This window comes from Haliotis asinina, chromosome 1 (assembly GCF_037392515.1).
Source record: "Haliotis asinina isolate JCU_RB_2024 chromosome 1, JCU_Hal_asi_v2, whole genome shotgun sequence".
Taxonomy (NCBI): Eukaryota; Metazoa; Mollusca; class Gastropoda; order Lepetellida; family Haliotidae; genus Haliotis; species Haliotis asinina.
In genome coordinates, this window is record NC_090280.1 from 98,768,864 (window position 1) to 98,786,848 (window position 17,985).

The window sequence follows — 17,985 nt, forward strand, 5'->3', positions numbered from 1 at the left end:
ACAGAAATGCCTCCTCAAAGGCAACGATGGCAACTGACCATCGAAGAATTAGGCAGATGCATAGGGATGCTTGAAAGTGGGACAACCCAACGTTCTTGGTGTGAGTCAAAGCGTGGTCTTCAGGACTTGGAACCGGTATCAAACTCACGCTTCAGCTACCCAATGACAAGGTCGAGCACGTTCGACTAAAGAGCGTGATGACCGGTTCCTTTTTCTTTCAGCAAGAGGTCATCATTTTGTGACGTCAACCACGCTGCGAAATGAACTGAGGAATGACACTCCTCCTCTTCGGGAGGCTGTTTTTCGGTCAAGAAGAGCATGAATTCACATCCTTCTTACCCGGTGTCGCCAGCAAGCACGTCTGGAATGGGAGAGAGATCATGTCAATGACTGGGCATTCTTACTCTTCACAGATGAACCAAGGTATTGTGTGGACCTCTCCTATCGATGTGCACAGTTGTGGAGAAAGCAGGAGATCGAATTCATGGGAAACTGGCTCATTAGTGGTTTGGGAAGGTACCAGCAGGGCCGTGAGTACTGATTTCCATGTGCTAATTAGCGGCACAATGACAGGTGTGCTTTACGGGAACGCGAGACGGTCATGATCAGGGCGATCATGGACGACGATGCACCATCGTGCCAGAAGTGTGTTTGATACACGTCGGTATGGAGTAGCCAGCTCATTAACAGGACCACAACCAGATAAACCACATTTGGAACATGCCTCAGGTTTCCATCTGACCTCATACTGTGAAAGCAGGTGCTCTAAAACTGCTCTCCGCTATGAGCGGATCAATCTTCCCCTGGTGTTTATTGGAAAGATCCATCACGTGGATCCTAAAACTGTAACTGATAAGTGTGTTATGGTAAATGACTTCTTCAGTGTTTTGGATATTTGTCTAATAGTAGTCTCATCTTGCCTACTCACCACGTTAGTTTGGCCTCTAACGCACGACAACTTCCTTTAAATTAAACATCAGGTACATACTGCTGCCACATAGCTATACTATTGTCGAGTGTGGCCATAAACAAAAAGGTAATGTTTATGAACAAATTGCCGTGCATAACCTTTAGTTACATAAAAAACATCACAATAATTGATTCGACAAACTTTAATGTACAATAATTTGGCATAATACAAAATTGTGCCAACACTTTTTACACTGCTGGTGGCAGACCAGCACAAAGCTCAAGGTACTGTATGGTAGGACACATCAGTTACCTCCCCTAGAAGCAGCCCTCCCACCCACTGTTATCCGAAAGCTTGTTGCACACCCACAGATCTGGAGCCAGCATGACAATGCCAAGGATACCAGTGTCACCATGTGTTCAACTTGGCCCAGTGAACAGATAGACAGATGGATGAATGGACAGACCAATAGTTCAAGATGATGAGAGGACATCAAGACAAAGAAACACATGGCAACACCTTCAGGAGCTCGTTACTGTCTGGAGCTCCAAACCTGTCACTTCACAATCTGAGCCGTTCTACGAGACACTACTCACCCTCCCTTGCGTCAACCTACTCGGCACCACCTTGAACGACACAGCAACCCCACCCCCATGTGACTACCCACCCCTTCCCCATGCCCAGTACATGTAGCCTGGCAAGTAATGATTGATGAGGGATATAAACAAATGGGGTCTTATGTTGCAACGCGGATAAAATGTGTTTGACATTTCCAGGATATGATGGCGTAACAAATGGTTTACTGAATAGCACTATCTCCATTATTATGACTTGTACAGCGAACTACAGTGATTAGAAGTATGAACATGGGTTTGATGTGCAGTCCAACTGCATGCTAGTATTCATTTAAAACAATAAAACACTTGGCAATTTAATAATGAAAGGTACTACCTCCTCCAGACTTCCTACTCTGAAACCTATCAGGAAACTGCTCCGGAAGATTTAAAATATTTCAAGCTAAAATCCAACGGACACACAAACAAATCATATTGTTCATCTAATGACAATGGCAACAGGTGAACCTTACAAGGTAAGATTCCATGCAAAGGCGTTTATTCCAATAACGTGACTGCTTACACTAACCACTAAACTGTACACAATTAATTTATTTCTTTTTCAAAGACAAAATACTTCACATCAGTTTCCAAAAGAGAACAGGAAAACATTTTTTGAGTCTTTAGTTGCCATACACATATAAGTTCACTTGACTACATTACCAAGATCTTTCCTAATGGCTGTTACATCTATCAAAACGACCACATGGTATTGAACACATCGACAACAATAGTCCTGCAGATTACACACAGGGACAATTCTCTATAGCGTTTCCCACACAACACATTCTTCTGAATACAGAGTACAGTCCTCCATAAAAATCAACATCTTAACGGACGTAAATAATACAGATTAGCCAGATCCAAAACCAATACCAAACCATACTGACGGTAATTTGTACCTAACTATCCATTAGGAAAAGAAGAAAACTGAGAAACCTTGTAGATCTGTCCTTACAAGCAATTCATATCCCCCTGAATTTCATAATGTCGAGTGAAAGAGTCTTAAGAAAGTAGCAAGCAGAGATCCTGGCCAGGCAGGCAGACAATCAGCATGCCCAACCATCTGACTGTGGATCCTGCTGCTGTAGGGAAGTTGTATCTGCAACAAGACAGTCCATTGGCTGCAGCTATCACGTGTGATGAGAACATGAGACACAATAAATATGTCATCCTGTCAAGTTGTTGTGGCCAGGTTATCTAGCCAACAGCTGTGTAAGCAGCTCTGATATGAATGAAACAATGGGGCTGTTGCCATGGAATTGCCAGGGTTGTGTTGTCATGGTAACAACGCAGTCAGCCCACTCAGCATTAGTCTGGCCACACAACCTCAACCTGTAATCAAAGGGAGATAAATCAGACAACCATAAATAATTGAAGAACTGTAACATAAATCTTTTGTTTTTCACATGCAGAAACCATCCTCAATACCTCCAAGCTATACTTAGGAGATAAACATCATGTGTTGGCCAAATTGTGGGTGCTATTGAGCATCTGAAGCATGGGAATGCATTTGGAACATGTTTCAAATGAAATATTCAAATACTCATTAACACCCGGAATTTGGCCAACACATAATGTTTATCGACATTGCAAACAAAAAAGTGAACCAAAGGGTTTTACTGCCTGCACTTGTTTATATCAAGTAAGGGTACAGCAGTGAAGTGTCATCAGCTGAGCATTTCAGCTGGTTCCCATGGTAGCATCTTAAGTTGCTCATTTGTAACTTCATTCTGACTTAACGTCACAATATGATTTGAATGACGACTACTGTTGATGACACAACAAAACAATTGTTTGCGATGTTTCTATGTGCCAATACGCTGGGAATTGTCTTGCAGTTTCCGGGAATCTAATACCATTTGATCATGTTTTCTAACCAATCGGATTGCAGAACAAAGTGACTTTTGGTTTACAATTTCTGATAAATCTCCACTACACCCTGGATGCATCTTCAGTTTGGCCCTTGTGAATTTATTACCTCCCTTGGCTGACTTTTTATCCAATCAGGTGTTAATACTGAGAATTTCACCTTACCAATCACAACTCACTTTCATTTTTTAAATTGTTTAACCGATTAAACTTGGCAACACATATCACGTAGAGATGCTCTGAAAGAAGTAAGAGTTCTTGCATAGTTTGTGAAAGTTTCGGTCCTGTCAATTTGTTTATATGATTTCCCTATCCCAATAATTATATTACCTCCCTTTGCTGGCTATGCATTCTCACAGTAGCCAATCAATTTAGCTGCCATTACATGCGGGCTTGCCAGTGTCAACAAAGACAGCGGTTGCAGCTGAGAAGGTTTGATTGCAGTGCCACTCAGATATATTGATGCATCCAGGGTACAGTGGAGATTAATCAGAACGTATACCCTGGAGATATTGATGATGATGATGCAGAAATGCTCTTTAAAATTTCCTTTTCTTCACACATAAGACTTTAAATATGGTACTCTGAATGAGGGAGCAAGCATATGCTCCAAACATCATGTTATCCACAATCCCTTAAACATGACATCCATAAATATGGCTTTTCTTAGGCTTTCCACTTCTGCATGCCCTTCAAAGATTTGATGGTACTATGCAAGCTCACTTGAAACAACAGAAGAGTTCACCTGTTACAACCTCCCAATGAGAGGCTGTCTTATCTCCATGCATCATTCCAGCAATAATCAAGTCTGGATCAGCCAATCTAATGACCAAGGACGTGTCAACTACATTAGGGAGCCTAACCACCCAATCCCGTTTGCTGCTTCCTATGGACCCTGCAGACCAATTCTCTACACAGATCTTCACTGGCTGGACACTTGTGCTGCCAAAGCTGGGTTATTGATGGCCTACTCTTCCCCGAACACTTGTGCTGTCAACTCTCTCCCAACACCTGTGATGTCACCTCTCCCCCGACACCTGTGGTGTCAACTACTCCCCTGAACATCTGTTCTCACCTTGACATAAGACGAACACGGCTACCATGCCATTCAATGCTGGCTACTTTCACTGGTGTTCCTGCTGCGCTGCTCATGTGTACTTTCGTCATCAACACCATCCCTTGGGCGGCCCGTACCAAAGATACTTGCATTTCTTGAGGTCTCCACTAGGGCATTGACGGGTGCCTTCACAGTTCGAGGCAATAACTTCAACCTGGGGCGCTGTGCTGCCGACTCTGTAACACAATCCATATCAATACAGTTGAGTCTATTATACATTGTAAACAAAAAGTCACTGTGTAATCTGATTGGTTGTAAAACATGATTAAATGGTTTTCGATTTCCCGGAAACTGCAAGACTATTTGCTGCATACTAACACTTAGAAACATTGCAAACACTTGTTTTGCTGTGTCATCAACAGTGGTGACATCATTCAAATCATATTGTGACCTAAAGTCAGAATGACATCACAACTCCAGACGCTACCATGGGAACCAGCTAAAACGGCCAGCCAATGACACTTCACTGTTGTACCCCTAGTGCAGGCAGTAAAACCCTTTGGTTTACTTTTTTGTTTACAATGTCATGTGTTAGCCAATTTCCAGGTGTTGCTAAGTATTAGAAGCACAGGAATATTTCAAATGTAACGATTTGATGCTGCTTTTCACAGTATTCCAGCAACATCATGGCGGGGCACCACAAATGGGTTCACACACTGTACTCAACTTGGGTAATTGAATCTGACAAGCAAATGCTTAACCCAATAGTCTACCCCATCACACCCTGTAGCTTACCAAGGCATGCTGAATACATGTACCTGGATAACAGTTCAGGGGTTCAATTTTTCTTAAAAACCCTCTTCCCATAGGGCAAGTGACTATAAGAAAGTAACTTGTCCTAACTTATTTTCCACTTGCCCTGATTTTTAGGAGTATTGATTATCTAGACATGTACCCAATTTCATTACATCTTGATCAAAACGCCTTAGAAATTATCCTAAAGACAGAGGTTATACTGGAATTGGATTTGAATAAACTAGGATCTCATGATTGGCATGAACAAACAGGTCTTAGCTTTATACGTCTTGTGAGTGAAAGGAGATTGAGAAGCTGGCCAAATTAGCCACAATACTGGCCATGAGGTTGATCAAGGGTTCAACAGGCTCAAATACCACAGCTACAAAGATGGGACCCATTCATTGCCTTACTTCGTGAATGTGTGAGCCACAATTCATTCTGTCTACATTTCTTCTCACCTGGTGAAGCTTCCCTCAACTCTTCTCTGTTGTCGCTGTCTCTCCGCTGCCGTGGACGGCCTCCAAAACCACTGTCCCGATCCCGGTCATAACCTCCTCGACCACTTCTGTAGCCACCATCCCTGTTGCCCCCCATTCCACCTCCCCTTGGCCCTCCTCTTGAGCCTCTGTCGTAACCCCGATCATAGCCCCCCCTGTCCCCTCCATATCCCCCCCTGTAGTCACCCCGACCCCCACGACCATAGCCTCCTGAAAGAGAACAAAACAACACGCCTTTCAAAGTTAAACATCACAAATGCTTACCAGCTGGAGCCACAGAAAGCATGCAAGCTGTTTTCCTTGCTATTGGAGTGAGTGAGTGAGTTAATGTTTAACGTCACATCGGCAATATCTCAGCCATATCGTGACGAGAACATTTAAATTAAATATATGCATATGGAAAAATCTGTCAACGGAGGACAGTAAAACAACTAGCATATCACAGTTTTAAGTAAAACTAGTATGGAAAGTTAAAACTAATAGCACTATTTAAACAATACATAATAAAAACAGACTATAGATCGCCAACAACTGCAGGTAGATCACCACACTAGGGACCATGGGGACTTACAGTACCTTTGCTACCTGCATGGACCCTAGTTGGATTTACATCATCCCCTCAGCTGCTGGCGATTGTACAAAAGGTTAGCCAAAATTAAAACAACATGAATACTACGATTAAAAACCTGGCAGACTTAAATTTACTGTGAATGTTTGTGGACTTACGTACCCTCTCAGGAGGACAATAATTTTACAATACTTCAACCCCCTTTGAGGGTACAGCCACCAACAATTCAAGTTACTAATTCAAACTACCAATCATTAAAATACATCTATTTACAGAAACATACTATTCAAAATTCACCCAAAAAATCAATTTCTTTTAAAAAACCTATAATAAAATGAGAATTAACGTTGGTAAAAAGATCCTTCATTGTTTTAACTGTAAAATATTTATCCCTTGTGATGGAGAATTCAACACAGTCAAGCAGAATATGCTTGACCGTGACTCTCTCATCACAAGGGATGCAAAATCGAGGATCCTCACCTTTCAACAGGTATGCATGAGTATATCTAGTGTGGCCAACACGACATCGTTGTAGTATGACCTCTTCAAATCTGGATTGACAACCCAAGTGGGTATAACCAATGTAAGGTTTTATCTCATGTAATTTATTTATACCCACTTGGGTGTCCCACTTCTTTTGCATCAGATCACGGATGTAAGATCTAATGGTGGCTTTGTAATCACTGTAGGGAATAAGAAGCGGTGTCACAGATTTGTTGAGTGCTGCCTTGGCAGCAAGATCGGCCATTGTGTTCCCTGAAATGCCTACATGGCTGGGTAACCAACAGAAGACGATGTCGTATTGGCCAGTAGCAAGATTATTATACAATTCAATAATGTCAATTAAAAGTGGATGTTTACATGATAAATTTTTAATCGCCTGGAGACAAGAAAGAGAGTCTGAATAGATTATATATTGTTTACGTTTAGGGTGTCTTTGAATATATTTGAGAGCTGTTAATATGGCGTTAGCTTCAGCTGTAAAAATAGAACTACTAACTGGTAATCTAGAAGATATTGTTCTGGATCCAATGACAGTGGCACAAGCCACAGCGCCACCATCCTTGGACCCATCTGTAAATAAGGATTTATAATTGCTATATTTATGTTTTAATTGATTATATTTTTGCTTATATTGTAATTCATTAGTCTCTGATTTTTTAAATGTGGTCAATGTTAGGTCTACTTGAGGCCTGACCAACTGCCAGGGAGTAGAAGAAAGAAGACGGGAGGGAGCTATGTTTTCCAGCTGAATCCCAGCAGCAGAAAGAAAAGGTGTAATTCTATGTCCCAGAGGTGGGACAAGAGAAGACTTTTTGTTGTATAAATCCTCATAAAGGGGATTGAAAACACAGTTATATGCAGGGTTAGAATGATTAGAGTATAATTTAGTAATGCATTGTAAAGCTAACTTTATACGGCGCTGCTCAAGAGAAGGTTCATCAGCTTCAACATAGAGACTGTCAATAGGTGAAGTTCTAAAAGATCCAAGACAAAGTCTCAGACCTTGATGATGGACAGGATCAAGAAGTTTAAGATTGCTTTTGCAGGCTCCCCCGTAAACGATTGAGCCATAATCAAGTTTAGAACGAACTAGTGATCGATAGAGATGGAGAAGGGTAGCTTGATCCCCTCCCCATTTTGAATTTGAAACAACTTTCAACAAGTCAAGTGCTTTCAGGCATTTAGTTTTAAGTGATTTAATATGTGGTAAAAAAGTTAAATGTGAATCAAAGATTAGACCCAAGAACTTGGCTTCCTTCACAACTTTAATGGGCGTCCCATCTAGAGACAGTTCAGGATCTTTATGGGGTTTATATCTACGACAAAAATGTATGCAGTTAGTTTTCGATTTAGAAAATTTGAAGCCGTTTTCAAGACACCATTTATTTATTTTGTTTAAACAAAGCTGCAGTTGAGTTCAATGGTATGCATATTTTTCCCACGGCAAGAAATATTAAAATCATCCACAAATAACGATCCATCAATTGAATCGTTTAAAACTTTTGATAAACTATTTATCTTGATGCTAAAAAGTGTGACAGACAGAATACTGCCTTGTGGAACACCCTGATCCTGATTGTAATGATCAGACAGGGTAGAACCCACTCGAACTTGAAACTGTCTGTTATTTAAAAAGTTGGCAATAAATTGAGGCAAACGACCTCGCAAGCCGAAGTCATGTAAATCTCTTAAAATACCATATTTCCAGGTTGTGTCATATGCCTTCTCAAGATCAAAAAAGATAGACACAGCATGTTGATTATTAATCAGTGCATTTTTAACAAATGATTCCAGTCGCACTAAGTGATCGACAGTACTTCTGTGTTTACGGAAACCACACTGTATATCAGTTATAAGGTTATTTGTTTCCAAGTACCAAACAAGTCGATTATTTATCATGCGTTCCATGGTCTTGCAAACACAGCTAGTTAACGAAATCGGACGATAATTGGATGGATCGGTATGATCACGTCCAGGTTTAGGTATGGGTACTACTATGGCATCACGCCATGATGAAGGAAAGTTACCCGATGTCCAAATATCATCAAAAATATTTAGGAGAGTTTCTAGGCAGGATTCTGGTAAGTGCTTCAGGAGTTGATAATGTATGTTATCAGCTCCTGTAGCAGTATCATGAGCTTGATCAAGAGCAGTATGGAGCTCATGAATAGAAAAAGTTTCATTATAATCTTCCCCATTATCTGAGTTGAAATTAATAGTTTTCTTTTCTTGTTGTTTTTGATACTGCTGGAATTTAGGTAAATAATTAGAAGAGGAAGAGTGTTTAGCAAGGGTTTCACCCAGTTTATTTGCGATATCTGATTTATCGGTAAGTACTTGATCTCCATGTTTAAGATGATTGACAGTAGATTTAGTACCTTTACCTTTAATTTTCTGAACCATATTCCATACCTTGGACATGGGTGTCCGAGAATTTATTTTAGATACATAATTTTGCCAAGATTGGCGTTTGTTCTGTTTAAAAGTATGCCGTGCTTTAGCATTTAAAATTTTAAATTTATTCAAATTATGCACCATAGGATGGCGACGGAAATAATGTTCTGCTTTTTTCCTTGCCTTCCTAGCTTGTTTGCATTCATCGTTGAACCATGGTTTTCTTATGTGTGGAACTGCAGAGGACTTTGGTATACACTCATCAGCTATGGAGTTCAATTCATCAGAAAAACATTTAATAGCATCAGGAACGTCAGTAAAACGTTCAGGTTTAAGCTTTTCAGAACACAGTGTTTCATATAAAGTCCAGTTAGCCTCTTTAAAATTCTGTCTTGATGATGGAGGAACATCGGATGGAGTTACAGCTTTTAATATAGTAGGAAAATGGTCACTTCCACAGAGGTCATCATGGACTGACCATTCGAATTCATTAAGTAGTTCTGAATTTGTGAGTGACAGGTCAAGAGCAGAAGAGGTCCCTGTCCCAGGGTGTAAATACGTATTGGAACCATCATTATAAATACATAAATCGTTGTCAGAACAGAAGTCCTCCAACAACTTACCTTTAGCGTTTATATCTACACTACCCCAGAGAGGGTTGTGCCCATTTAAATCTCCCATTATAATACAGGGCTTCGGGAGTTGGTCATAGAGAGCTTGCAGATCAGTTTTGGCAAACGTCGAAGACGGCGAAATATACAGCGAGCATAGCGTAAACGCTACATGTAAAGTAATTCTCACAGCAACAGCCTGCATATTAGTATAAAGTGATACAGGGCTTTGAATAACGTTTTGTCTGACTAGAATGGATGACCCGCCAGTGGCTCTATCACCCGGAGGTGAAAAAGAATGATATGCATTAAAATGGCGAAGGTCAAATGCATCTGTTTGTTTTAAATATGTCTCTTGGAGACATAACGCTGAAGGTGTGAAATCTTGGACTAATAGCTGTAATTCATGTAAATTAGTCCTCAAACCTCTGCAGTTCCATTGTACAATATTGTTGGAATAAACTATCTTTTGGGGGGATTTTGGGGGGATCTACCCCACACTCTTTTGGAGGGCGACAAGCTATGTGCCCTAGAATGGATGTTTTCAGAAACGTCCATATCTTCAAGAGACCCATATTTATTAAACAATTGAATTTTATTTTGTGACCCCTTAGGAGCTCTGCCACTTTGTTGCTTTGAAGCATCAGACTTAGGTTTGGGTTTAGTTTTAACAATTTGTTGTCTATCAGCTGTTGAATGAGACTCAGAGCGTGACTGTGAAGATGACTTATGATCAGAGGACTTTGATGTAGTAGGAAGTGATTCCTCAGTCTGGGATGATATAGCAGGGTATAAAACCTGTGGGGAGTCGGAACTGACCCAAGTCAAGGTAGTTTGGCATCCTGTGGATGATTTTGTTATTTTAGACTTGGATTCAGATGATGATTTTGCTACTGTAGCATGACTTTCTAGAAGGTCAGATCTCTTCACCAGTTTCTTTGCCTCAGAAAAAGAGATATTTTGGGTGAACTTTATTTTGTTAATCGCCATTTGCTCTTTCCATATTGGACACTGTTTTGACGAAGATGAATGGTCGCCAGAGCAGTTAGTGCATTTTTTAAAGTCACTGTCACAATCTTCTGTTGTGTGTGTCTTCTCACCACAGTGAGCACACACAACAGACAATGTGCAGGTAGATACACCGTGTCCATATTTCTGACATTTAAAACACCTGAGCGGGTTGGGGATGTAGGTTTCAACTTGGATATTGCAGTAACCCGCCTTTACTGATTTGGGAGCATTTGGCAATGAAAAAGAAAACAGATAGGTATTTGTTTGGATTGTTTCATTGTTTTTTCGGGTGGAAAAGCGCTTCACATACAGCACACCTTGATCCTTCATTTCGCATGCTATATCAAGCTCGGACATGTCAGCAAACAACCGATCACGATCTCTGACGATACCTTTACTTGTGTTCAAGGTCTTGTGAGCAGAGACCGTGACCGGAATGCCCACAAAAGATTCAATGTTCATCAGATTGGTTGTCTGCTGTTTCTTGCCACACTCTATTAGTAATGCACCCAAACGCAAGCGTCTAATGTTCTTGACATCCCCAGCAATACCTTGAATGCCCTTAGATACTGCGAAAGGGTTCAACTTCAATGGTGTCTTGTCCGGAGTCTCAATAAAGAGGAAACGTGGCCAATACTCAATCGATAGAGACGGTCTATGAGAAGTATCAACGGGATCAATTTCAAGTGGACGTTTGGTTTTTTTGGGGGGTATTTCATAAGCCATGATTGGTGTCATATGATTCATCATCCGAGCTCCCCACCCACCATGGAGTATCACAAGGACAATGCTAAAGCAAGCGGGCCTCCAGCTTGCAGCACCAAGGATACCCGGATGATATACTCCAGCAGAAGAATTAAGAGATTAATAATTCTACCAGATTGGCCCATGAGCCACCGCCTTCTGGCATAGGACTCTAGGCAAATTACAGAACAACATACTTCAAATTCAAAATGTTTTAGATTATATAGTCAAGTCCAAATTTACAACGATTCCAAATGATATATGTGCATTGATAAATATAATAATGCCCCATGCACAGGGCTTGGCATGACCAGCCGATTGGTCGAACCGGGCCTATTCGACCACCCGTCTAGGCGAAGTCAGGGCCGAAGTGGTGTATTGAGCAACAGGAACACGGTTGCAAGCTCCTATTGCTCTCAACCACCAGGATCCCCTCCTCCGCCGACACAGGGCTGCAACCCACGGCAAACGGGTTGGTGGACCAAATATCCTCCCGGGTCCACTACGGGGATGTCGGCGAGCTCTTGGCGTTACCCAGCACCCACCACGAGGAGGTGGCTCGCCACGGGTGCCCCTTGCTATTGGAAGACAGGATGATAGTGGCTACTCAGGCCACAGGCAATCGATGCATACGATATGCCCTATACTACTATACGAACAAGGTAATCCATCCGTGATATTGGATTCTTCGATTAACCTTGATTCTTGCTAATTTCTGGCTTGACATTGAAAAACATGGATATTTTCCGCAATGTAAATATTCTTTTTTGCTGTACAACTATGGCTCACCTTCATGAAACCCTTTTATTTGGCCTCATTAGGCCCTTTCGACCCCTTATTGACCGGTATCACATTTATGTAAGACGGAAGTTTACTTGACTCGATTGGGTACTCCACACCGAATGCTACTGAACTCTCTGATTTCAACCTCGCCATGTGCGTTGTGTTGTGATCGTAAATAACCAACCAGAGAGCTCAGTAGCATTCGGTGCTGAGTACAAGCTTGAGTAACGTCAACTACCCACATTTGAATCTGCCTTATGTATGGTTAAGATACCACTTTTTTTCTAGGTGCATTGGCTTCAGGTTCCATTTACAATTTCCAAACGTTATTTTACAAATCTTTAACAACAATAGACACATTTCAGTCTTTGTTAACTATTACATCAGGGAAAACTTACCTTGAGGGCCACCTCGACCACGACCTCTGCCATCTTTACGACCTTCGGCTATATCGACACGTATGTTTTTATCTTCAAAGAGCTGTGGACAAAGTGTGTGATACAAAGTCGTTTAAGACATGTCTTATTGAAACAGCTGGTGAGTGAGAGGTACACAGAATACACCACTATTCCAGCCACATGGAAGCCTCCAGCGGACAGCAAAATTTCATCAATATCAGATCTTAGAGCATGTTACCTCAATCCCACTGCCCAATCAACTTGAAACTTCCAAGTAGTCAGCTCTTATCGGGAATTTACTGTAACCATTCTCAGTAGTGTTTGATTAATCACTTCGGTATGCACATGATACATTCCTATGATGAGTCAATCAAAGATACCAAATATTTGTTTGTTTGTTGTCAAACACTGCCAAAAGGCAATATTCCGGCTATATTCCGATACTACTTTAATCACATCTTGCGATGAGCATGGGGTCTTGAAGACTGTATCTTAATGCTTTATATTAAATGCATAGGTAAAATCACATCTAAACAGAATACTCACAGCTCCATCAAAGGTCAATGCTTCCTGTAGAGAACTTAGATCCTCAAACTCCACATAAGCAAAACCTGAAACAGAGTTAGTGAATGAGCATGGACTTATGCAAGCATTAGCAATATTCCAGCAATATTCCAGCAATATCACAGTGGGGACACCAGAGCTTCACACATTCCAACCAGGCTGGGAATGAACCCTGGTCTTTCACCATCTGTTGATCTCCTTTCGACTCCTGACAAACACTTTAACCACAAGGCTACCTCAGTGACCCATCTGTAACAGAGACCCAAGAAGTACGAGTCTGCAGGATCCCCTGGAAATATCACTTCTATAAACTGTGTAATACCACTATAGGGCATCAGGGCTGCATGGTCATTCCATTGAGAATATTGTCAACGAGTGAGTGAGTAAGGAAGCAAGCGTGCGAAGATTAATGTCGCAATCCGCAATATTTTAGATATACTGTAAATAATCAAGCCCCGACCAGTCCAATAATCAACAGCATGAGCATCAATCTATGCAAATGGGATGCAATGACGTGTCAAGACAAGTCAACAAGCATGACTGCCACTCTTGTTATTCTTCTGACCAACCAATTCCGTTTTTTGTTAATGTTGAACATTAGTTACAACTAGCAGGTGGCAGGGGACAGTGAATTCTAACTGAGATCTTCATGTGTCGTTCTGATACTCCATCAGACCAACAGCTGACAGCTTACATTGTTTACTGTACACAGTCAATCTGAAAAGGGTTTTGAGTGGTTAAGTACTGCCAAAAATCCGATTAACACATAACAGTTCCATGACTCAGTTATTCTGCAGACAAACCAAAAAATGTCTTTAGTCAGTTTCACAACAATATTTTGTCATTGATATCTATCTGCATGCCAGCAACACAAAAGAACAATTTGGAAATATGTTAATTTCAATCATTCCACAAAAATGATGACTGCTACCTACCTTTGAAGACATCCGTTTCTCGATCTCGAACTAATCTCACACTGCGAACCTGAATAGACAATGTATCACCAAATAATCAAAGAGAAGCATAGAAAATTAACATTTTATAAATGACATCAATAAACACCGTAACACAACACAAGATCTGCTCCTTCCATTATTATCCAGAAGATACATGGGGTGGTGGGTTAGTGTCACCTGGTCATGCTGAGATCTGGAGTTCGATTCCCCACATGGGAGCAATGTGTGAAGCCAATTTCTTGCGTACTTTGCCGTGATATTGCTGGATTATTGCTAGAACAGGCATAAAACTAAACTTGTGACATACATTATCCTTAGGACAGATCATCTTGCATGGATAGGGATTTATTTAGCTGCGAGTACTTGTTGAACATTTGACTCAGCAATATTCTAGGACTGGCTTGGCAGATGCTCAATCATCAAATATGTACAGCCACTCCTGTGATTGATAATGTGAGCAACAATATACACCATCTGGGTATGCTCCTGATGTTGATCACTGGATTGACTGATCAGACTTGATAATTTACAGACTGCTACCATATTGCTGGAATATTGTGGAGTGTGACGTAAACAAGAAAGAAAGAAACAGGGTATACAAACACCAACAATCTAATGACTATATCCAGCCACCCGACCCATGAACTTGCTGCTTAAACAAAGCCGCAACAGACTGCTGAGGACAAGGTCAAACTCATCAACACAACAAAGATCTAAGAGAAAGCGCATTTCATCCTGGTGTTTGTACAGGGAAATGATATTAATCAAGCTTCCATAATTCATGCATACAGACAACTACATGTGCCCTGTTCAGTTGAGATGTGTGTATGCAAAAATCAATGCAATATCATTGCAACCTTACTTTCAAGTCTTTGAAGATGAGTTCAAGGTCGCCCTGTACGACCTGTAGAGGCAGGTTACCTACATATACAGTGTAGGGAGGTTCCGTAGGGAGGGGCTTTGATCCCCTGTTCCCTCCACGGCGCCCACCATAGCTATTGTCATAGTTGCTGTACCCCCCACTACGTCCTCTGCAAATAAACACAACATGTTATTCAGGGTTTGAAAAAGTGGAATTCAAGTCCACAAACATTGGTTCCTGCCATGCCTTTGGATCACAACATTTAACAGCCTCACCCAGTGGCTCATCCAACTTCCATATAATCCATCTGGTGCTCAGGATTATCTATTCCTCAAAAAACAATGGTAAATCTTTGTCAAGACTCATAGAGCCGCCTACATGCAAATCTAACAAATCTCACTATTGGACAACTTCCTTCTTGCACATTTTCTTTTATCTAAAGTTGGTAAATTCAGACTAAACTCTGAAACCTGGGGCTGCATTTCATTTCTGTCTACAAAGATACGCAAATTAATGTAATTTGGTTAAAATATACTAAAAATGAAGGAAGAGAGGCTTAGTGGACCCCAAAAGATAAGGCCACTTTTCTTCTAGATTTTTACTTTTGTGTTCAGAATTTGTGAAAATTACTCTAACTTATATCATGATGTATGAGACAGGGAGCAACACTTTATCTCATGTAAGATTAGTAAGAATCAATAGATAGCTGATAGATAACCTTTGCACTAAAAGGTGTCTTATGGGCATTAAACACTGCAAACAAAATGCATGGATGGAGACTGAGCAGATTCTGTCATTAGTGATATCCAAGCACTGCATTGCACAGTAAAACATTTCTCAAGGAAAATCACTGACCTGTTCCACTCTTGTAAACTCTCAGTGATTTCATTCTATCTATATGCGTAATGAACACTGTAATGAACAATATAATTGAAATTTCCACCGACTGTCCCATCTGCTTGCATGTTACTACATCCGTATCAATCTGAAAGGGATATCCACTGACAGTTCTTGATGGTTTTACATTATGCATGAATTAATTTCGACAGAACAAACTCATGTATGATTCAAAACCAATAGGCACTGTCACAATTAAATTGACAACCAATGTGCAATGCAGAATATCTACCTTCAGGTGCAACTGAAGACAAAGCTGATGTGTTTTTCTTACTTATGAGTCAAGAAACACTGCATCACAAGACGTTAGTCTTTTACAACACCAAATCACAATACAAATGCCTCTGTTATATAAACCTGTACGTCTCTAAAGAGGAGCTCTTGGTGGCCAGTCTGGTACAGCTTTCATTAAAGGGTACAGCCCATCAGATACACGCCATGCTTTTTTGTCTGTTTATCAAAAGCCCTACAGAAAGCCAGAGGTACACTCACTCTTGTATAAGGCTATGTTGTCATGGAGCTCAGTGATGTCATTATTTACTCTTAAAAAAGGTAGGGGAACCTGAACTTTGAGGTCTGGTAGAAAGAAAAACCATTGAGGAACATTACAATGACATTCATCTTGCATATGCAGCATCATTTCACGTTATCGCCACACACAAACACAATGCATGGGGTGTCATTGACATTTTTTCAGGCAGGTCGATAAATCACTGTAGACCATTTTATCTGATAATTTTCTTGCATCTGAGCATGGTTAGGGTTTTTAGGGTCAAATCACACATTAATGACTGAAAATAGTAAACCTGAAATTTACTCCAGTCACCTAACAAGGGGGATAACTGAACAAACAGCTTTGCTTTGAATGAAATCCAGGTGGTGATACATTCTCAAATTCCAAACATCCATTATTATTGCATCAACATTGATTCAATCCCATATATCTCCCAACTGAGACAATGGTACATTTAAATACAGTTCCCCTACCTATTTTTAAGAGTACAGTAGCCGCTTATCTATAAATTGATAAGTCAGGCCTCATGATTAGCCTTTACTCAAGGTGTGATGTGTTTTACAGAATAGTCTGAACAAAATGTGAGCTGAACAAGTTTGCAACAATGTTTCAGATTGTTTTATGAACAGATCCTTTCGGGTTCTACAGAAGATTTGGCACATATCTTAGTAGGTAACAATAACCTAATCTGAAAATTGAATGAGATCAAGAGAGTGCATTGAAAACATCCCGCATGTGATAAATTTATAGCTGAGAAACACATGAAAACGATAGTTACAGTGAAAAGTTTTATATCAACCCATTCAACTCGTGTTTGTACATGAGCGGTATCAAGACATAACAATATGCCGTAAAAGTGTTCCTTTCTGGTCGACTTGTATGGTTTGTGAAGCTACGTTATGCTACCACCGCACATGTATGCAGGACACCAAGGACCTCCACATGTCATAATTGTTCATGATAAAATAGCTCATTCACGTAACAACTGTGATCAAACATTTGAAGATGACATTGAAGTCTTTGCAGCTGCACGTGATATCAATAATTTGACGAACGAAACAAACGATCAACCCAAATAAATTGCACCGTACCCGCGAAAAGTATCATACTCTGCCATGTTGAAATGAATCCAAGATCTATTTCCGGCGAGACATGCGTGCGTTAAAAGGTGATAGTTGTTGGACAACTAGCTTTACTTGGTATTCTTCAGTCATGGAGTCTGAATACGTATGCAATGGTGCATTTTTGAGAGGGGGGGGGGGGGGGGGGGGGCTTCATCAGGATGCACTGATGAGATCTTGGTCATATATAACAACTTCTAAATGCCACTAGAAGACAACAAACAAACCCGTTTGAAATTGTCAACGTAAACTCTGTTTTTATATTGTGTTGTCTGATGTTATATTCAGTCCCACACAACTAAGTTTTGAA

At 40.7% G+C, this 17,985-nt stretch overlaps 1 protein-coding gene across 1 annotated transcript; it reads right to left on the reverse strand.

Moving 5' to 3' along the window:
* Nucleotides 1-1,097: 1,097 nt before the first annotated feature.
* LOC137256410 (eukaryotic translation initiation factor 4H-like) lies at nt 1,098-17,736 on the reverse strand. Its single transcript, XM_067794256.1, has 8 exons — nt 17,646-17,736; nt 15,144-15,312; nt 14,261-14,309; nt 13,308-13,372; nt 12,762-12,843; nt 5,710-5,958; nt 4,472-4,689; nt 1,098-2,859 (listed from the first exon to the last, which is right to left on the reverse strand). Exons 1-7 carry the CDS (start codon nt 17,669-17,671, stop codon nt 4,505-4,507), a joined length of 825 nt encoding a protein of 274 aa, XP_067650357.1. The 5' UTR covers nt 17,672-17,736; the 3' UTR covers nt 1,098-2,859; nt 4,472-4,504.
* Nucleotides 17,737-17,985: the final 249 nt, after the last annotated feature.